Source organism: Lineus longissimus, chromosome 14, assembly GCF_910592395.1.
Source record: "Lineus longissimus chromosome 14, tnLinLong1.2, whole genome shotgun sequence".
Classification (NCBI taxonomy): Eukaryota; Metazoa; Nemertea; class Pilidiophora; order Heteronemertea; family Lineidae; genus Lineus; species Lineus longissimus.
The window spans coordinates 2295798-2318327 of NC_088321.1; the positions used below are offsets into that span (position 1 = coordinate 2295798).

The following is a 22530-nucleotide window of genomic DNA, read 5'->3' on the forward strand; positions in this document are numbered from 1 at the left end:
TATAGAATTTGGCTCAAGGCTCTCAGCCAGCAATCTCTAATGGTACCATTTGTAAACCTTCTCACATTAGCATTTGGCTGAAAGCTCTCAGTCATCACTTTCTAATGGTACCATTTGTAAACCTACTGATTTTAGCATTTGTCTGAAAGCGCTCAGTCAGCACTTTATAATGGAACCATTTGTAAACCTACTCAAATTAGCATTTGTCTGAAAGCGCTCAGTCAGCACTTTATAATGGAACCATTTGTAAACCTACTCAAATTAGCATTTGGCTGAAAGCTCTCAGTCATCACTTTCTAATGGTACCATTTGTAAACCTACTGATTTTAGCATTTGTCTGAAAGCGCTCAGTCAGCACTTTATAATGGAACCATTTGTAAACCTACTCAAATCAGCATTTGGCTGAAAGCTCTCAGTCATCACTTTCTAATGGTACCATTTGTAAACCTACTGATTTTAGCATTTGGCTGAAAGCTCTCAGTCATCACTTTCTAATGGTACCATTCATTCAAGGATGTTGTGGGTAAATTCCTTCCTTTGAGGGTTAAACGTGCACAGACTAACATCAGGTCACCTCAATTAACCTCTCTGCATTACCGTGCATAAACCGCGACTAATTAAAACGCCTCGTTAAATCCGTTCGTTAAATCACGCCGCAGACTTCTCGGGCCGACCACTCAATTAATATGCATCGTTTCTTTAAGTGTGATTAATCATCGGTTGCTACGGAAACCACGAAATGATGAATTTTCTGGAGTTCATTTTCGAAGTGCAGACTACGGCGGAGACTTTATTCGGAGGTGCGGTACAAAGAAAAGCCAGACAGAAAGCAGGTTGGTTAGAATTTCTCAACTTTCTTGATATCATTTTGGCCAAATTGCCCCCCCCCTGATACTAGAGGGGGACTACAGGCAAGGGCCAGGGGGTCAAATTGGTGGTCTTCTTGTGGCTAATATGCAGAATTATGGAATAGGGTTGTATTTTATTTAGTGACATAGTAGAACCTCTCTAGGAAGGACACCCTCGGGACTGACAAGTGCTGTCCTTGATAGAGAGGTGTCCTGATTAGAGAAGTTTAATTGGGTAGAAACAGAAACAACCACTTTGGGACCAAAACAAGTGTCCTTAATAGAGAGGTTGTCCTGAATAAGAGAGGTGTCCGCTAGGGGAGGTTTCACTGCAATTGATATTCCTGGCGCAAATGTGGACAGTTTCGATATACAGTGACATAGGTGAGACACCTATTGGCAATTTCATGTAACTTAATCTTGCCTACCTGGCTGCTGCCTATAAACTCCTTTTAATTAATTTTTTAATTTGCATAATTATTTCATGCATAGATACATAATAGTCGTACTTCCACCTATCAAATCCCCGCGTCTTTTGGGCTTACACCTATGAATTGCCGTGTCTAAATAGACCCGTGTGTCAAATCCCCGTGTCTATTAGCCCCATCGAGCTCGATGGGGCTAATCAGGGGCTAATTTAGACCCGTGTTCAACACGGGTTTTTTGATAGGTGGAATCTGAATAGACACGCCAATTGCAAGTTCTAAGATCCGGCGACAGATGGCGCAGTGTAGTTGCCTCGGTATTGCGCATGCGAAATTCCCCCTCCAACGGGAAAGAAACACAGGAGAGCTCCCTACCTACAGCGCACCTGTCGCCGGGGCTATTAACAATTATCTAACACCACTGATAGGTGTAAGTGCGTCCCGGGTTTTTTGACACACGGCGAAGACGCGGGTCTTGAAAAAACACGGGGTTTTATGATAGGTGGAACTACGACTATAGTATGTGTCATAGAAATGCTGTACCAGTCTTTTGAATAATTTTTTTTATCCATTTTTACTTTTTGTTTAAAGAGATCCAGTCGTGACTCAAGTCTTTACCTCGACTAGCTGAATGTAGTAAAATTAAAAATAACTAAATTGGTGACTAAGTTACCTGCTATGCAGTTCATTGACTGGAGTCAGTAGTGTTATGCAATGTTCCAGATGCCCTACTCATATTAATCAACTACCTAAGGGGAACTGAAAACTACTAAGATTCATCAATGGAAGCTTATTCCCGCCTTAGGTTTTAACCGGGCCGTACAAAACTCCCCATTTTTATAAGCGTTTCGCTATAAGTGTCCTTTAAACTGGCCTTTTAGAACTGCCAGGATGTCTAAAAGGACGCACCAGTAGTTTTGCGAAAACTTGTCAAAAATCTTATTCTATCGAATTGTGACGGGAAATCATACCAACCATATATCATTTGATTATCTTTCCGATGAACACCCTTAAAACCGATTTCTGATTCTTTCTTGATCGTTTCTGTTTGTTGTCGAGCGTGCAATCAAGCCATTGAATATTTTGGTGGTTATAGACTAATATGCAGTTCCGTAAATATCCGATAGATGGCAGTAGTGTTTCGTTCATGATTTTCCCTCAAGAGACAAGACCACCATTAAGCCTTTGAGCAGTTCAATTGTCAATGTTTGGCCGCGACGCATCAAATACTGCGTGGGGTTGTGAATTTGAAATTTTGATATGATATTCCGGACAGACGGGCAAGTAAATTGTGAAAAGTAAACTGGTAGTTGACCACGGAAATTTTTTGATAATCGACAAATTGGACAGACGTTGATATTTCAACTCTTTTCAGCCAACTGGCAGAACAATCTCAAAACACGCCCCCTATTGCCAAATTAGCAAAATTCAAAATTAATTTTTCATCAAATAATTTCTTTACATCTGTAGACCATGGTTTGCCTAACCATAACCATGGTTGCCTAACTAAAACCATGGTTGCCAAACTATAACCATGGTTTCTAACCATAACCATGGTTTGCCTAACCATAACCATGGTTGCCAAACTATAACCATGGTTGTCTAACCATAACCATAACCATGGTTGCCTAACCATAACCATGGTTGCCTAACCATAACCATGGTTGCCTAACCATAACCGCTGATTTAAAACAAGGCTTCATCTGCGCATAGTGCATTTACACTGTAGTGTGCCGTTTGTTCTAAATTCAGAATTTTAGAATTTCTTATCAGTTGACCTTTTTTCTCGGCTAAATATTTTCCAGAATGACAACACGAAGACTCGCATCGATCCTGCTTTTGGCCGCTGTCCTTCTCGTCGATGCAAACAAACATGGCCGCCAGCAAAGAGAGACCGCCGCAAAAGACGCCAATCAGGGGACATGTCAGCAATGTCAGTGCGGACCCGGGCCACCAGGTAGAGCCACTTGAAAATATTCTTCGCTAATTCTTCATGATATCACGAGGGATGGAAAATACCGTCAATAATTCGCGTGACTTGCGCTGAAAGGGTTAATGTCGGACCAACCAGGGTGTACCTTAACCCTTTCCCTGCGGAGGCCATTTTTCGGCCAGCGCCACCACATGCTGATAGTCAACACCACTAATACACAGTGGAGCTAACTTTGAACTGAACGGTTGCAACTACATGTATTCAAAAGTGTCGCCATCTATACTATAAGGATGAAACTAACTATTGCCGAGTGTGTTTGGCATATTTTGAGATGTTACGACCAAGTGCTGGTGAATAAATGTTTTAGAAGGGCATGACGTGTCATGCACGTCACCCCCATGACATGGGGTCATGTTCACCCCCACCACAAGGGGCCATGTTGATGATGTGCCATGCACGTCACCCCCACAACATGGGGCCATGTTCACCCCCACCACAAGGGGCCATGTTGATGATGTGCCATGCACGTCACCCCCACAACATGGGACCATGTTCACCCCCACCACAAGGGGCCATGTGGATGATGTGCCATGCACGTCACCCCCACAACATGGGGTCATGTTGACGACGGGCTATGCACATCGTTTGGGTTTGATGCTCGTCTGCTTCAGTTTGCTTGCTGGTGCCATCTTTCCGTGTCACTTATAACCATGTTTGGTTCGGGCCTGCACACTCGTACCCTCCGCCATGGCCCGCTCTATCAAAATTTTATCATCTCCTCAAATTACACCTAAAACTACGGTTCACCTTGGCCTCAGACGTTTGAACCAGTTTCATAACCTATAACTGCGTGCCGCAAACATTGCTAGCTTACTGTAGTCATCGTGCATCAGATATCCTTCACGGAATTTAGCTTTCTTTGGGACAGTGTCTTTCGTCGGAAATGGCGTCTATCATCATGAGCCTTTGTAATCTTCTCTTAATCTAACAAAGTTATTTTTCCCACAAACTTTCATTTTATTTCTCGTTTGTTTGATCCCGAACACACGTCGCCCACAGGGAAAGGGTTAAAGAGTCTGGCAACTTAAGTAGATGTCGCCCTCGAACAGGGAAACTCACAAACAAACTCGACCACTGCTGTTGGTACAAATGTAACCAGACCATGCGTGTGATACGCCCTTAAATCTTAAATCTTAAAGTGGAAAATCAGCAACTGTGGCAATCTGTATCAATTTTGAAAAAAATATTATTTCCCTTTTTTTCAGGGCCCGCCGGTCCAGCTGGGATGCCCGGTAACCATGGTAATAATGGTAACAACGGGGCGTCCGGGGCCCCGGGGGTGCCCGGAGAGAAGGGCGACAAAGGGGCCGAAGGATTGAAAGGTAAGTGAGTGTAATATCTAAGTAATGCTTGAGACCTTGGGCAAGTCATTTTATGGCACGAGCAGTAACCTCTTGACTACCGTTAACCTCTTCGAACTTATCCATACGGGGCCTTTTTTGTGTTATTGTGCAGCCACGTGCGTCTGGCAAACCCTCACATTCACCATTCACAGACCCTGTGGAGAACACTGTAGCACTGCATTTTTGATAGCCTAGATACAACGTTGGTGAGATTTTATCACTCCGACTCTGATGGCCCAAAAAAAATATATTTGCAAGTTAACCTCTTGACGACTGGGCCGCTCGAACTGATCCATACGGGGCCTTTTTTGTGTCATTGTGCAGCAAAGTGCGTCTGGCAAAACCTCACATTCACCATTCACAGACCCTGCGGAGAACACTGTAGCACGGCATTTTTGATACCCTAGATACAACGTTGGTGAGATTTTATCACTCAGACTCTGATGGCCAAAAAAAAAATATTTGCAAGTTAACCTCTCGATGACTGGGCCGCTCGAACTGATCCATACTGGAGCCTTTTTGGTATTGTTGTGCAGCAACGTGCGTCTGGCAAAACCTGCATCACTATACACCAGCAGAGCCGAGCCAGATCATTACACCAGTAGAACCGAGCCAGATCATTACACCAGTAGAACTGAGCCAGACCATTACACCAGTAGAACTGAGCCAGATCATTACACCAGTAGAACTGAGCCAGATCATTACACCAGTAGAACTGAGCCAGATAATTACACAATTAGAACTGAGCCAGATCATTACACCAGTAGAACTGAGCCAGATCATTACACAAGTAGAACTGAGCCAGATCATTACACCAGTAGAACTGAGCCAGGTCATTACACCAGTAGAACTGAGCCAGATCATTACACCAGTAGAACTGAGCCAGATCATTACACCAGTAGAACTGAGCTAGATCATTACACCAGTAGAACTGAGCCAGATCATTACATAAGTAGAACTGAGCCAGATCATTACACCAGTAGAACTGAGCCAGATCATTACACCAGTAGAACTGAGCCAGATCATTACATAAGTAGAACTGAGCCAGATCACTACACCAGTAGAACTGAGCCAGATCATTACACCAGTAGAACTGAGCCAGATCATTACACAAGTAGAACTGAGCCAGATCATTACACAAGTAGAACAGAGCCAGATCATTACACCAGTAGAACTGAGCCAGATCGTTACACCAGTAGAACTGAGCCAGATCATTACACAAGTAGAACTGAGCCAGATCATTACACAAGTAGAACAGAGCCAGATCATTACACCAGTAGAACTGAGCCAGATCGTTACACCAGTAGAACTGAGCAAGATCATTACACCAGTAGAACTGAGCCAGGTCATTACAAAAGTAGAACTGAGCCAGATTGTTACACCAGTAGAACTGAGTCAGATCATTACACCAGTAGAACTGAGCCAGATCATTACACCAGTAGAACTGAGCCAGGTCATTACAAAAGTAGAACTGAGCCAGATTGTTACACCAGTAGAACTGAGTCAGATCATTACACAAGTAGAGCCGAGCCAGATCATACCAAACAATACACAGAAAGGTCCATTACAGAATTGAATGGAAACAACCAATTTGAGACCAAAACTAGTGTCATTAAAAGAGAGGTTGTCCTTAATAGAGAGGTTGTCCTTAATAGAGAGGTTATCCTTAATAGAGAGGTTGTCCTTAATGGAGAGGTGTCCTCTCAGGGAGGTTCAACTGTATATTTCTTTCAGGGAAGCGTGGCTCCAGAGGGGAGCCAGGAACCCCCGCCAAATCACCGACAAAGATCGCCTTCTCCGTCCAACGAAACCTGACGTACGGGAAATTCGGCTACGACTTTGACATCAGTTACGACCACGTCATCACGAATGTTGGCGAAGCCTTCAGTTCCTACACCAGCCACGTGACGGCGCCGGTCGACGGTATATACGTCTTCATGTTCAATACGCTCGGCGGGAACGGGAACACGTTGGTGTCGTTGATGGTCAACGGGAACAAGCGGGCGTCAGCCTGGGGGTACCACACGGACAAGAACCCGTACCCGAACGCGGGAAACCAGATCGTCCTTCAACTTCTCCGTGACGACCGGGTCTGGTTGAAGTTGGCTGCGGGTAGCACCATGAACTACGGCACCAAGCCCTCCGTTTTGAGTTTCAGCGGATTCTTGCTTTTTGAGACTTAACCTCTTGAATCCCAAAACTTGAAAATCCCGGGATCCCAGGGTGGTCACGTGGTTGCGAAATTGGGTCTGACTTTCACGATGTATAGCGCCCGCATACAACTGCCAAAGTCCGGTACCGAGGCGCCATCTACCCAGGCATGCTCTTACTGACCCTACTGTACATCAAACACGCTAAAACAAGCAATAAGCTAGCGTCCTAGCTCAAGGGAATAAAAATATCACTGAGACCGACCTGTCGGTCGCTGGGAAAAAACGTGATTTCAAAATGACCGACTTGTTGGTCACCGGGATTCAAGAGGTAAAGATCAACGACACTGAACACTTTACAAACAATTTTCCCATTTTAAAATGACCTCTTGAGTACCGAAGCTAATTGCACGCCCTGTACTGGGCCCAATTTTCAATTATTGATATGATTCTGTAATATATTCATTGTACTGTTATTTTGAATGGGCAAGTGCCTCATCTGCACTAAAACGCGGCCAATTCGACAGGCGACTCATAAACGATGGCGTGAATGCAACGAAAACAAACGTGAAATCGAAGATATTTCACTGGAATGGTCAATACACGTGTTTGCAACAGTGCCCCTTTAAACATGCTTGACAAATATATTTATATATGTATAGCCATCTATTGGTAAAGAATGGAACTCTAGTGGAAGCAGACGATACAGAGTGATCATAATATAGCCATAGAAGTGTGCGGGCAGTACCGTAGTATCAATGATAAAACGGTACAAAATGACCGCAATTGCGGGCACTAAAGGTACAGAGATGTTGGAATAAATGTCCGCAATTGGGGTAACTAAAGGTACAGAGATGTTGGAATAAATGTCTGCAATTGCGGTAACTAAAGGTACAGAGATGTTAGAATAAATGTCTGCAATTGGGGTAACTAAAGGTACAGAGATGTTAGAATAAATGTCTGCAATTGGGGCAACTAAAGGTACAGAGATGTTAGAATAAATGTCCGCAATTGCGGTAACTAAAGGTACAGAGATGTTAGAATAAATGTCCACAATTGCGGACACTAAAGGTACAGAGATGTTAGAATAAATGTCCACAATTGCGGACACTAAAGGTACAGAGATGTTAGAATAAATGTCCCCAATTGCGGTAACTAAAGGTACAGAGATGTTAGAATAAATGTCCGCAATTGCGGACACTAAAGGTACAGAGATGTTGGAATAAATGTCCGCAATTGCGGACACTAAAGGTGCAGAGATGTTAGAATAAATGACCGCAATTGGGGTAACTAAAGGTACAGAGATGTTAGAATAAATCTCCGCAATTGCGGTAACTAAAGGTACAGAGATGTTAGAATAAATGTCCGCAATTGCGGTAACTAAAGGTACAGAGATGTTAGAATAAATGTCTGCAATTGCGGGCACTAAAGGTACAGAGATGTTAGAATAAATGTCTGCAATTGGGGTAACTAAAGGTACAGAGATGTTAGAATAAATGTCTGCAATTGCGGGCACTAAAGGTACAGAGATGTTAGAATAAATGTCCGCAATTGCGGACACTAAAGGTACAGAGATGTTGGAATAAATGTCCGCAATTGCGGACACTAAAGGTGCAGAGATGTTAGAATAAATGACCGCAATTGGGGTAACTAAAGGTACAGAGATGTTAGAATAAATGTCCGCAATTGCGGTAACTAAAGGTACAGAGATGTTAGAATAAATGTCCGCAATTGCGGTAACTAAAGGTACAGAGATGTTAGAATAAATGTCTGCAATTGCGGGCACTAAAGGTACAGAGATGTTAGAATAAATGTCCGCAATTGCGGGCACTAAAGGTACAGAGATGTTAGAATAAATGTCCGCAATTGCAGTAACTAAAGGTACAGAGATGTTAGAATAAATGTCCGCAATTGCGGTAACTAAAGGTGCAGAGATGTTAGAATAAATGTCCACAATTGCGGACACTAAAGGTACAGAGATGTTGGAATAAATGTCCGCAATTGCAGTAACTAAAGGTGCAGAGATGTTAGAATAAATGTCCGCAATTGCAGTAACTAAAGGTACAGAGATGTTGGAATAAATGTCCGCAATTGCGGTAACTAAAGGTGCAGAGATGTTAGAATAAATGTCCGCAATTGCAGTAACTAAAGGTACAGAGATGTTAGAATAAATGTCTGCAATTGCGGACACTAAAGGTACAGAGATGTTAGAATAAATGTCTGCAATTGCGGTAACTAAAGGTACAGAGATGTTGGAATAAATGTCCGCAATTGCGGCAACTAAAGGTATTCAAGAGGTTAAACTTGCTGAATAAACCAATCGAGTACTGTTAAGGAGAGAAAATATACCCAGTGTTCTATTCCACACTACCTGGAATGTCTTGTTTGAGTTGGAATGGAATGAGATTTACATTGACGTGCTGCGAAATTCAAACGATTTGCTCGAATGCGGTTTAAAAACATCGTCTGAAAAGGTGGGTGTTAAGCCCTCTCCTGAAAATGGCAACAGTCTTCGCATTTTGAATGACACCACCAAGCTCCACATTTTTATAAGCATTTCGATATACGTTTTAAGTCTGATGTTGTAGATGGTGTGTCCTAGTTGCTGTGGTGAAGTATAGCACTTCCTACAAAATGTAATATGTGATGTATCATTTCATTATTCATAATAAAATCTGGCTTTTACGTGAGGGAGGTCTAACCGCACAATTCCTTCTGAATAGCATTCCGCGAAGATGAGGTCACTGCAGCTGCTGCCCTCTATTTCCCCATCGCTGAATTACAGGCAATGTCGGACAAACATGCGGTTTCGTAATGGCTGCAGGCTTTCTAACTAGGGCAGTTAGATTCAATCTGGCACATGTCCGAGTGTTGGAAATACTACATAATTGTTCTGAATATTTCTCTCTCTGACTCTATGGTATCATTCATGCTAAAAACAATGCCGGGTCAAAGATAATTGACTTTGAAATAAGCTCAAATGCGTAGAAATAAGTGTCGATGTCCGACTGTCACGTGACTAAGACGTCATCAATATCTTATGCAAATGACCTTGTGAGCTATAAATAGTAACTTCGCGCAATGCTATTCTTAATTTATCTTTTATGTAAGCTTCGACGTCAGATATGTGTTGACGGGTTTCATGACGTCATTTATACACATTGCCATCAAACCCACAATGCAATGCATGGTGATGAGTCATTGCCATGAATGACCAGGGCTGCTTACCCTCTAATAATTTTTCCTGTAATATTGCTGAAATTTTCCTGTATTTTGCCATAAGTTCCCGTAGTATCATGACATAGTGTAAATTTCAAAACAGGCACACCAACGCTGTTGGCCGCCGCCATTATTCTATGCAGGGTAGTCTCGCACAGCAGCTGTACACATGTGATACAAGTTTCCAGATCCTCAAAATAGGGTGATAACTACGATTGGTGTCGCGGTGCGCGAGACTAATCAGTATATTGCGTACTGAATAAAGAAAACTCTCCTTGGCGACGGGCGTGGGAACTTCTAATATCGGGCCCGCCAGGATCAGATATCGGGTTTAAAGGCTAAGAAACTAAATGAAACTAGAAATTTGAATGTTTATTTCAAGAATTAAACCGTATACAAACATTTTACAACGTATTTTTAAGTTGAAAAAAAACGTATTTTCAGCACTGTAAAGGCCGTACCATAACGGTAAAAACCGTATTCCGTAAAGTCGGGAATTCAGTCGTACCAAAATACGGCCATTCCGTACAGGTACGCAGCCCTGAATGACCCTGCAGCGAAGATACTTCAGAATCACCGATCTAACACCGGTTCATTATCTCGGGGCATGACCAGCACATGCACATCAAAGAAAAAAAAAATGGCTGTGTATGTCCTTGGGATGACAATATTTCACCCCTTCCAATGCTCTACCATGTAAGCTGAACAGCATGGTTCAGAAGTTAAGTGCAAGAGTTAAAAGTGAGTAAGAAAGTTCAACATTTAATCAGCAGAACCTGCCTAGATGAACTCGTTTGGGACTGATAAATACTACTCTATTATCTATCAGAGAGAAGACACGATCACAGCTTAAAGGATAACTCGTGTCAAATTTCACCACATAATCTTTTAGCTGTTTTTGACAAATGACTACGTCACTTTCTCATAAATCGGTAAGGTATTCGATTCGAAATGCACATTTTCTAGAAATTGATGGTTTAATCCCGCCTGGACGGCTCGCTTCGATGCCATTTTCGTTGATGACATCACAACATGAACATTTTCGCGGTCGCGGTGGTTTACATTCAGCGATTTTATAATAAATCTAATCAAAAATGGAAAATTTGAGCTTTACATTTGTGATCAGCAATTAAAAACGGACATATTTCCGCAAAATTGTAAATCACATCATAGTATCACTTTAAACAGGCCTAGGCCTCTCCATCCTGATTAGCTCCAGGGCCTATCTGCCTGTCATTCTGAACCCTTGCTGTGAAATTGACACAAAAAACGCCACGGGCAGGACATGAGGTCATGACCATCAGAAATGTTAGACAACTCGGTGCCGCCCCCCTATTGGCTGCTATTTTTGATAGGCCATACAGTAGAACCTCTCTATTAAGGACACCCTCGGGACTGACAAGTGCTGTCCTTAATAAAGAGGTGTCCTGGTTAGAGAGGTCAAATTGAATGGCACCAACCAATGCGGGACCAAAACTAGTGTCCCTAATAGAGAGGTTGTCCTTAATAGAGAGGCTGTCCTTAATAGAGTGGTTGTCCTTAATAGAGAGGCTGTCCTTAATAGAGAGGTTGTCCTTAATAGAGAGGTTGTCCTTAATAGAGAGGTGTCCGCTACAGGAGGTTCCAGAGGTGTCCGCTACGGGACTGTACAGTAGAACCTCCCTTAGCGGACACCTCTTTATTAAGGACACTAGTTTTGGTCCCGAATTGGGTGTTTTCATTCAATTTGACCACTCCAATCAGGACACCTCTCCATTAAGGACAGCACTTGTCAGTCCAGAGGGTGTCCTTAATAGAGAGGTCTGACTGTATTTGTAAATAAATATCATCCCTACCTCTGGTAACCGTCGATACATGAGTTCATTGGCAGACGGTCGGTACTCAGGCTCACGTTCTAACATGTCCTTTATCAGGTTCTTGAAATCTTCTGAATAGTTTCCTTTCACTGGGGCGAACTGGCCCTGGAAGGTGAATGAAAATAATTTAACTCCTTCAGTGCCAAGGATTTGGGCATTTTTATCACCGAAATCTCACAAAAATAATTGTGATACACTCATCGAAATTCTTCAAACCTTCGTCGTTACCCCTGGTTTTCATAAAACAGCAATGATAAGTTGGAGCATATTGGGATTATGCTCTAAAAAGTGGGAGTGGTAATTTTGGCCGATTTCCACCATTTTTTACCTAAAATGAGGTGTGGCATACCCCACCTCACCCTCGCAGTTGAACAATTTATTCAATTAGGACACCCCAGGCCAGAGAAACCACATTAAACACATTTGAGTAGCTGGGGACATCTGGTGTTGTTGTGAGGAACTAAAATACCTGTACCTAGTTTCAGCAAATAGCATCCCGCGAAGTTACTATTTATATCTCACAAGGTCATTTGCATAAGATATTGATGACGTTTTAGTCACGTGACAGTCGGACATCGACACTTATTTCTACGCATTTGAGCTTATTTCATAGTCAATTATCTTTGACCCTGCATTGTTTTTAGCATGAATGATACAGAGGGCAGCAGCTGCCGTGACGTCATCTTCGTGGAATGCTATTTTCCTGAACCACCAGTAAATATGAACAGTGAACCCCTTTAAATTTCTTACCTTCATAATTTTATTGACCAAGGCGGGCAGATTCGATCCCTCGAACGTCTTCTGTAAACAAGCCATTTCATACAGAATGCAGCCGAGTGCCCAGATGTCCGATTTGTCATTGTATTCCTTGCCTTCGCACTGTAATAGAACAAAATAATAACAAAACTGCCTGATCCGAGTCACCAGGTCGCATGACATGATTTTCTCCGGCCTGAAAGCTCGAGACGGCAGGTCACATGCTTTCAGGCTGCAGAGGATCATCGAGTGCGATCTGGATGACAAGGATCAGCCACGAGTGAAGTTTTTTTAAATCGTATACCACACATCGCAAAAAATATCAAGAAAATGACAATTGTAAAGACAAGTTTTTTTTTCATTTTTCACTAAAAATTTCTCTTGAAGACATGACTATCTTTTGAGTTAAATGGAGAGCTCTCTATTAGCACTTTCTGATGGTATTATTAGTAAACCTACTGACAAGACCATTCCTTAGAAAGCTCTCAATGAGGACTTTCTTATGGTACCATTAGATAACCTATCGACATCGCCATTCTTTGGAAAGCTCTCAATGAGCACTTTCTGATGGTACCATTTGACATAACCATTCATAGGAAAGCTCTCAGCCCTTTATGGTACCATTTGTAAACCTATTGACATGACCATTCTTTGTAAAGCTTTCAATGATCACTTTTTTGCAGTACCATTTGTAAACCTGTTGACATGACCATTGATTCGAAAGCTCTCAATGAGCACTTTCTGATGGCACCATTTGTAAACCTATTGACATGACCATTCACTGGAAAGCTCTCAATGAGCCCTTTCTTATGGTACCATTTCTAAACCTACTTACATGACCATTCATTGGAAAGCTCTCAATGAGCACTTTCTATTTAGAGACTCACCATTTCAGGGCTGATATAATAAGGCGTTCCCAGCACTGTATTCGCTCCTTTATCAGCTGTTGACATTATCTTTGAGATTCCAAAGTCGCCGACTTTAACAACGCCCTCTTTTGTCAGGAAGATGTTGGCCGTTTTCATATCCCTGGAGAAATTATCAAAATCATTTTTTTTATTAGGAGAAGTTACTCAAGAAAATGCAGACCGACACTAACGAAATCAACAACTTTCCTGAAAAGAAGGAAATAAAAGAGTGGAAATATCAAAGTCTGTCTAATTTGTCGATTATCAAAAAGTGTCCGTGGTCAACTACCAGTTTACTTTTCACCATTAACTTGCCTGACTGTCCGGAATATCATATCAAAATTTCAGATTCACAACCCCACGCAGTATTTGATGAGTCGCGGTCAAACATTGACAATTTTACTGCTAAAAGGCTTAAAGTGATACTATGATGTGATTTACAACTTTGCGGAAATACAACCGTTTTTGATTGTTGATCACAAATGTAAAGCTCAAATTTTCCATTTTTGATTAGATTTATTATAAAATCGCTCTTTTAATCGCGTCAGACTGGCCATCTGCCAAAGACGTTTTGAAAAACCCACACTAAGTCATGTGACCTCATGACATCACAAGATGAACAAGTCAGACTGTCGAATATTTTTCTATTCGCTCTAGGAAGAAGCTATATCCGCAGTAGTTCACGTACGCTCAGGAAAATCTACGTCTATCAATATAATCCCTTAGGCCTAAAAGCATCTAATACAAACTGTGTGGGCTTTGGCCATGCATGCACCTGCAGCAGAGACGCAAGAGCAAAAGGGCCTGGGTCTAATCCTGGGGAGAACTCAGGATTGTATTTCAGGATGAACCGGCATGGCTTACGAGGAACGTAAATTCCTGGTTCTTCACAGTCCATCGAATGAGATGTTAAACCAAGGTTCCTTGTATCTGGTGTCTATGCCAGGGCAGGTTAAATACCCCACCAAGTGAGAAACATGAGTAGCTTGCGTGGACTCTACCTCTGGCCGAAGTCGGATTCACTAGGCCAATAACCCAATTGGTGCATAACCGTAGTGGCATGCATAAACGCTCATCCTGCCTCGGAGGAGGAATACTCCCTGGAGAAAATCACCTCCAAGGGCAGAGTGAATGCTGAAGAGGAAGAAGAAGGGACAACACTCGACCGCCGATAGGGAGATTGGCGTTTTTCTGGTGTATTACGCTGGCAAAAATGCCCAGTAAGGTGGCACTGTCTTAACCTTGTTGGTCCGACACATTCAAAACAGTCAGGGAGGACACTAAATGTGGCCCACCACGGCAAAATGGGTCGCATGTCTCACAGAAGATGAGCCTAAAATGACACCAGGACATAAGAGTCACGTCCACTACATAAAACGCCAGTGTTGGTACGGAGTTTTTGCGCTTACACCTGTTAATTTTCCCCTCGAAAACGCCGGTGCTAGAAAATGCCGGTGTTTTCTTGTCACGGCGATGGATTCAGGGCTAAATGGGGGCTAATTTAAGCACGGCGTTTTATACATAGTGTAATCACAAAAACGCCGGCGTTAGTAAGTTTCTACACTCGGCGACAGGCGGCGTGGTTACCACTGCGCATTTTGTGTCGGTCAATCGCGACTCCAACAATAACAAAAAATCGGAGAGTTCTACAGGAATTTCATATAGACCACGCCATCTGTCGCCGTGTTCAATAACTGCTTCCATGTAGTGGAAGTCCTCGCCGTGTCTTCTCCGGGCTTTTTCTGGTTCGGAGTATCCCCGGGGTTTAAAAACGCCGGGATTTTCCATGTAGTGGACGTACAACTATTATAGAAGAAATCGATTTCACATTAGGCAGACAATAGTGAAATGAACAACCAGTCAGTCTCAACCTGTCAAGCTTGAAGCGACATGCGACTCATTTTGCTGTGGTGAGTCACAAATACTAAAATAGATCACAGATACACTGGCAAAATTTGGCAAGTAAAATTCATATAAATTTTATATAAAATTCGACTTCTCTAAATTTGATATATAGAAAACTTTGCAGAGACTAACCTGTGTAGTATGTTATGTTCGTGAATGTGACGAATGGCTGCCACCATCTGTTGGAAGATTTCTAGTATTTCTTTCTCGTCCAGTGGAGCGTCCCTATGAGAGAGGTATTGAGCTAGCGTCCTGGAAAAAGGAATTGAGGAAAATAAAAAATTGCAAGTTTTTACATGTGCAGAGGATTTCCTTCTCGTCCAGTGGAGCGTCCCTATGAGAGAGGTATTGAGCTAGCGTCCTGGAAAAAGGAATCGAGGAAAATAAAAAATTGCAACTTTTTACATGAGCATAGGATTTCCTTCTCGTCCAGTGGAGCGTCCCTATGAGAGAGGTATTGAGCTAGCGTCCTGGAAAAAGGAATCTAGGAAATTAAAAAATTGCAACTTTTTACATGAGCATAGGATTTCCTTCTCGTCCAGTGGAGCGTCCCTATGAGAGAGGTATTGAGCTAGCGTCCTGGAAAAAGGAATCGAGGAAAATAAAAAATCACAAGTTTTTACATGTGCATAGGATTTTCTTCTCGTCCAGTGGAGCGTCCCTATGAGAGAGGTATTGAGCTAGCGTCCTGGAAAAAGGAATCGAGGAAAATAAAAAATTGCAAGTTTTTACATGAGCATAGGATTTTCTTCTCGTCCAGTGGAGCGTCCCTATGAGAGGTATTGAGCTAGCGTCCTGGAAAAAGGAATCTAGGAAATTAAAAAATTGCAACTTTTTACATGAGCATAGGATTTCCTTCTCGTCCAGTGGAGCGTCCCTATGAGAGAGGTATTGAGCTAGCGTCCTGGAAAAAGGAATCTAGGAAATTAAAAAATTGCAACTTTTTACATGAGCATAGGATTTCCTTTTCGTCCAGTGGAGCGTCCCTATGAGAGAGGTATTGAGATAGCGTCCTGGAAAAAGGAATCGAGGAAAATAAAAAATTGCAACTTTTTACATGAGCATAGGATTTCCTTCTCGTCCAGTGGAGCAGATTTTGTGCCATCAATTTTCACATTTTCCAGCAAGTGCAGTTACTTGTTTACAATAGGGTGCATTTTTTATTCAAATTTTCATTTTCACTTTGCCAATTTTTTATGTGATCAAATTCAGCATGACACATTTTCATTCAATGATTAAAAAGTTTGAAACGAACTTCAATCAGTTTGGTAAAATACATGAACCACTTCTTCATTTTGGCACTGGCACCCTTCAACTTCAAGCACCGTTTCCAAAAATTCCTTTATTCTCTTCTCAAGCAAGTGGCACCTTGAAACTTTGTGCCTGCATCTCATTCAATTAATTGTTGCGATTAAAAATTCTTCTGGAAGTATTCCCCCAGTTAGGAGAAATTCAGAAAAACTTTAACCACAACAAATTCCTGGCACAAGCTGGAATTAAAGTGCATTTTGTCCAAACGAGAGTAAGGACTGCCCGCTATGAGAAGTTGTTTCCAACTCTCAAAGTCGGGCGTGCATGCACAGCTCTGTCAGTGCCCACCTATCTGCCTCTGATGCCATTTTGAGTTGCTGATTCTGAATGTAGCCCCTGAATGTTTTGTTAGAGACCAAGGTTAGAGACACCTAAGCCTAAGTAGTACTATTGCACTTCAAATCAAAGTGTAAAGCTAATACTTTCACACCAAATTGTTTGTGTCAGATCTTCAGACTTGAATCAGCACTAATTCGACAGTTTGTCTATATCTATGTATTTGTTTACAGCAACTCTGAAAGGCGATAGCACCTTGGCACATATATCTGGTCATAATGTCATTAGAATTTGCCACACACTACAAGAGAAAATTTTATTCTTCAATTGTTCAAACCAAAATAAGTGTTAGAATTTGCCACACACTACAAGAGAAAATTTTATGAGAGAGGTATTGAGCTAGCGTCCTGGAAAAAGGAATCGAGGAAAATAAAAAATTGCAACTTTTTACATGAGCATAGGATTTTCTTCTTGTCCAGTGGAGCGTCCCTATGAGAGAGGTATTGAGCCAGCGTCCTGGAAAAAGGAATCGAGGAAAATAAAAAATTGCAACTTTTTACATGAGCATAAGATTTCCTTCTCGTCCAGTGGAGCGTCCCTATGAGAGAGGTATTGTGCTAGCGTCCTGGAATGAAATGGCCAGGGCCATTGTGCTCACCTCATGTGGAGGAAAGATGGATAAAGAGCATGGTATTGTGTCATGTAGTGTTAGGTTTGATGTAGGTCCAAGCAATTACAATTTCCCCAAAATGGCCATTTACAGTACATTCGTCCTCTGTGACCTTGAAAAGTAGGTCAAATCAAAGAAGACCCGGGTGACACATTGAATGGTTGTTAGAATTAGATGTACCTATGATATAAAATTGGTGCCAATCGGGCAAGTCATTACTAGGAATAATGGCATTTTGAAGAATTTAGGATTTGGCCCCCTCCCTGGAGGCCAAACGGCAAATCAGATCGCACCAAACTTCGGTACCTAAGATCACCTGACCAAGGGGTACATGTGTACTTAATTTGTGATCAATAGTCATTGCAGTTAAGAAACGTGCCATAGTTACGGCCTGACAGCGAATTTACGCCATTTGACCTCTGTGACCTTGACAAGAAGGTCAAATTAAAAACCTGTATGACATATACTGTATGGTGGTTAGATATACCCATGATATCAAATTGGTGGCAATCGGGCAAGAAGTTAAGGAATAATCACATTTTTAAGGTTTTGGGATTTTGCCCCCTGGTGGTCAAGTGGTGAATCATATTGGACCAAACTTCGGTCCCTGAGATCACCTGACTAAGGGGTAAATGTGTACCAAATTTGGTATCAATAGTCATTGCAGTTTAGAAACGTGCCATCGTTACATCCTAACGGCCAATTTACACCATTTGACCTCTGTGACCTTGAAAAGGAGGTCAAATCAAAAACCCGGAGGATATATGATGCACCTTTGCTAGAAGTACCTACCATATTTTTTTCAAAATTTCCCGACTACTATTAAGGGAGATATTGCATATTTTCACTTTTAACGTTTGGCCCCCTGGTGGCCAAACCATGAAACGAATCGGACCGAAACTTGGTCTCCAAGGTGTCATTACATAAGGGTACATGTGTACCAAGTTTCAACTCAATAGCTCTAACAGTTACGAAACGTGCCCTGCTAACGGACGACGGACGACGACGACGACGACGACGACGACGACGACGACGACGACGACGACGACGACGACGACGACGACGACGACGACGACGACGACGACGACGACGACGACGACGACGACGACGACGACGACGACGACGACGACGACGGACGACGGACGCCACGGTACGGGATAAGCTCACCTCTGCTAAGAGGTGAGCTAAAAAGGAATCGAGGAAAATAAAAAATTGCAACTTTTTACATGAGCATAGGATTTCCTTCTCGTCCAGTGGAGCGTCCATATGAGAGAGGTATTGAGCTAGCGTCCTGGAAAAAGGAATCTAGGAAATTAACAAGAGGCCCAAGGGCCTGGCGCTCAGCTGAGTTGTTGCTGCGTTGTTCGTATATATTACATTACTCGTCAAACTCTACTAAACTAAGGACTCAAAGCCTAAGGATATTAGCTTCTGGATGTGTAACAGTGAATTACGGTAGACTGGCGCAATCTACTTCAAGCAAGCTCCACCCTTGCAATGTGTGCGCAAACAGATAACCTAACCTATATTGGACCATCAATTCTACACACAGCAACATGATTCATCCTCAGCTGTTACCATGATGATGATGATGATGATCCTTTTCGCAAATTGGTCGTCTTCTGTCTTTCTTCCATACTTCAGTGCCACCGGATGTAGTCTGCCCTTGTGGAGGGATCCTTTCAGCACCGGGACACAAGAAACAAGACACAAGAGACTAACCCAATCACCCGCTTTTGGCTGGGTAGAAATGGGTAAATCTCGCAGACTGGACCTTAAACTCTACTGCCGACGTGTGAGGCCGGTCTGACAGATGAGTAAGTGGGGTCCACCTAATGCAGAAGGCACCAGTTTCCCTAACTAAAAGGGTAACATTAACAAAATGCTCTACCCAACTCTATTATTGCCTAAAGGCCTGTGTACACTAGTAAAATATTAGCAACATTTTTACATTTCCAGTTGCAACAAATGTTGCAAAAATGTTGCGCAGTGTGTACAGAGCAAAACGCGTCTTACAACATGTTGTAAAATTGTTGCAAATTAAATGCAATGCAATTCTTTGTTGCATGTTGTAAAAATGTTGCAAACTCTTCAGCCAATCAGAAATAGGATTTGCGTCATGTGATCTACCGGAGTTCATGTGACTTGAACAAGAAGTAGGTATAGCAACTCTCAAGTGAGTGTCTTGCTTCGTAGGGTGATGAAACCTTTTCTAGAAGTTTTTGTGTGACGGCTTGTCAGTCAGCCGCAACTCCTTTAGGCTGCGTATCCATAGGCTGTTCCGTGCCCTGCACAACATTCCCTTTTTACCGCCTGGCGCGCCACACGGACAATGAACCTTCGTTGGTGTTATTGATCGTTCCCATAGGTTATGCCGTGTCACATTGCGGGCTTATATGCACTGTGGATAGGGAATATAGGCCCATATTGGGATTGAACATGTCCATTCTTTTGCGAGTGAACAACACGGAAGCAATGTCTGAGGCTAAATTAATTCAAGAGGTTCATCAACGGGAACTACTCTGGGACCCCGAAACTGATGATTATCATAACGAGCACGAACCTGTAATTTGTTGCTTAAAAGTCAGGTTTTATATACATGTACATGTCAATTTGATGTTGCAAGTGAAAATACAAGTTACTTGTATTTTTATTTTCAATATTCATAAGAAATTGTCTTCTGAAATAATGACAGCGTGCGGATAAACGCGATTGACCGCTGCGAAATGAGGACTACAAAGGCCTACATGACCAAAAAGGAATATCCAATGGAGACTCAGGACATAGTGCCAGGTCACAAGGCTGTTACGCCATAACGCCACACTACACAAGGGCATACCCTATGGATACGCGGCCTTAACAGGCAGTGGTATGCCCCATCATCCACCCTCATTTTGATCCAGGGCCTGGTCCATATTCTCTTTGGTTATTTCGCCGCCTCTTCCGTCTCTCAACAATGACAGCTAAAATTGCTGCAGAAGCACTCAAAACACATCTTCTCTCCTTGGAATCATCCATTTTCCTTCCAAAATACCTATTTCCCTTTGTTCCCACTAAAAAGTTTGCAACAATTTACCAACATGTTGTAAAAATGTTGCGAATTTGTTGCAATTTTGTTGCTAGTGAACACAGGGCCTTGAAGGGCTTGTTGCAAAATTGTAAAAATGTTGGTAAAATGTTGGTAAAATGTTGGTAAAATGTTGCTAATATTTTACTAGTGTACACCCTGCTTAAGTCAAGTGAAACTCTTAACAAACCTTAGCAGAATACCACCATTGAAATGTTGATAATAATGATAGCAAGTAAAAACTTTAAACAGATAGACTTGATTTTTTTAACCAACTGCCACATGCGGTTTTCTTTATTCAGTAAATTTTGAGGTAAGTATTACAGAATGAAATACTTGAATACTGGAATTGCCTGGCTCTTCTGATAATTGCACTGGTGAACACCGAAGTCGATGGGATGTGCAAAGTCATAGCTCGATCCTCTCTCTTGGTCATCTTTGAGATGTGGTCACCAAATATGTTCAAATGCAGCTGCAGATCATTCCTGTCCTGCAAAACATGATGAGGTGAGGAGATAACATTTTAATTTTGATAGAATAGGTAAGCTAGCCAAGTTTTATATCAAATACAAGGCCAACAACAACTGATAAGGCGCTAGGGCCGAATGATCAAGGAAGTTCATTGATATGATTGGGAATACATTGTGATAAGAGTGATGAATCGGCCCCGTTTGAAGCATTGTGCTATGTACAGTGTGCAAGTGTCAGTGTGTATCATATCGCATTTATTGTTTGTTGACATTTCAAATCGCTGGCGTCGATCCTCAATTACACTGTTTATGTACATTGGCAACCTTACCCGATGATATCAGAACGATGTTTATTATTGTCTTGTTTATTCACATTAGTTCTGCTATGTGACAAGAGTTATTTGTTGAGAAATCCATGATTTAAAGCCGGACTTTGACATCGTTTCTCAGACCAACCAAGCTGCATTTCGCAGATCGTTTTTCGACGATCGTCGACGAACTATTTCAAATTAATCACATCCAATTAAACAATCCAAGCCTTCCCTAATGTCATCAACATGCAATAACACAAGCAGCCAAATATTATCGCCTATGAAATTGTGAATTTAATGAGAACTTACCTCTGAATTGACAGAACGCGATCTATTCCATAGCATGGTCTCCTTACGTCTGAACTGCGCAGACTCGAGACGTGACGTTCGCTGCATGTGTGATTGGACGTGGGATAACTCGCGCGAAATTTAAAATGCTCTTCTTGGGGGGTGCTCACTAAATTGCGCCAGTAACACCACCTGGTGAGAAATTCATGAACTACGCCTATTGATAATGAAAGAGAAAGCTTTGCTCTATAAAATTAGATTTGATTCATGATCCCCAACTGAGAAATCAGCTGCTGGAAAAGTTTTTGGAAAATTTCGCTCGGTGCCACCTAGTGGCCAAACCGCTCATCCTGCCGGACCCACATTTGGTCTATTCAGGAGTCCTGAAGGGTCTCAACGCCTCAGAGGGAAAATCTATCGCCTATCCGCCATAGTTTTGAAACGTGCCTGTTTAACGGACAGACAGACAGACAGACAGACAGACAGACGGACACTCATTCTACCATTTACTCATATGAATAGCTCAGCTTTTCAGCTGAGCTAAAAAATTGCAACTTTTTACATGAGCATAGGATTTCCTTCTCGTCCAGTGGAGCGTCCCTATGAGAGAGGTATTGAGCTAGCGTCCTGGAAAAAGGAATCGAGGAAAATAAAAAATTGCAACTTTTTACATGAGCATAGGATTTCCTTCTCGTCCAATGGAGCGTCCCTATGAGAGAGGTATTGAGCTAGCG

The 22530-nt window shown here is 42.2% G+C and overlaps 2 protein-coding genes across 2 annotated transcripts in view; one reads left to right on the forward strand and one right to left on the reverse strand.

Annotated features, from left to right (window-relative positions):
* Positions 1-22530, reverse strand: part of LOC135499096 (uncharacterized) — an 83514-nt gene that overhangs the window by 46054 nt on the left and 14930 nt on the right. The window contains exons 9-12 of the mRNA XM_064789753.1: positions 15536-15655; positions 13478-13619; positions 12585-12713; positions 11814-11939 (exon numbers count right to left, since the gene is read on the reverse strand). Of these exons, the coding sequence (XP_064645823.1) occupies positions 11814-11939; positions 12585-12713; positions 13478-13619; positions 15536-15655 (517 nt within the window). The remainder of the gene's footprint in view (positions 1-11813; positions 11940-12584; positions 12714-13477; positions 13620-15535; positions 15656-22530) is intronic.
* Positions 778-7674, forward strand: LOC135499099 (complement C1q tumor necrosis factor-related protein 3-like). The gene is made up of 4 exons (XM_064789759.1): positions 778-833; positions 3079-3230; positions 4472-4588; positions 6344-7674. The coding sequence occupies exons 2-4, from the start codon at positions 3080-3082 to the stop codon at positions 6790-6792; spliced, it is 717 nt and encodes a 238-aa protein (XP_064645829.1). The 5' UTR covers positions 778-833; position 3079; the 3' UTR covers positions 6793-7674.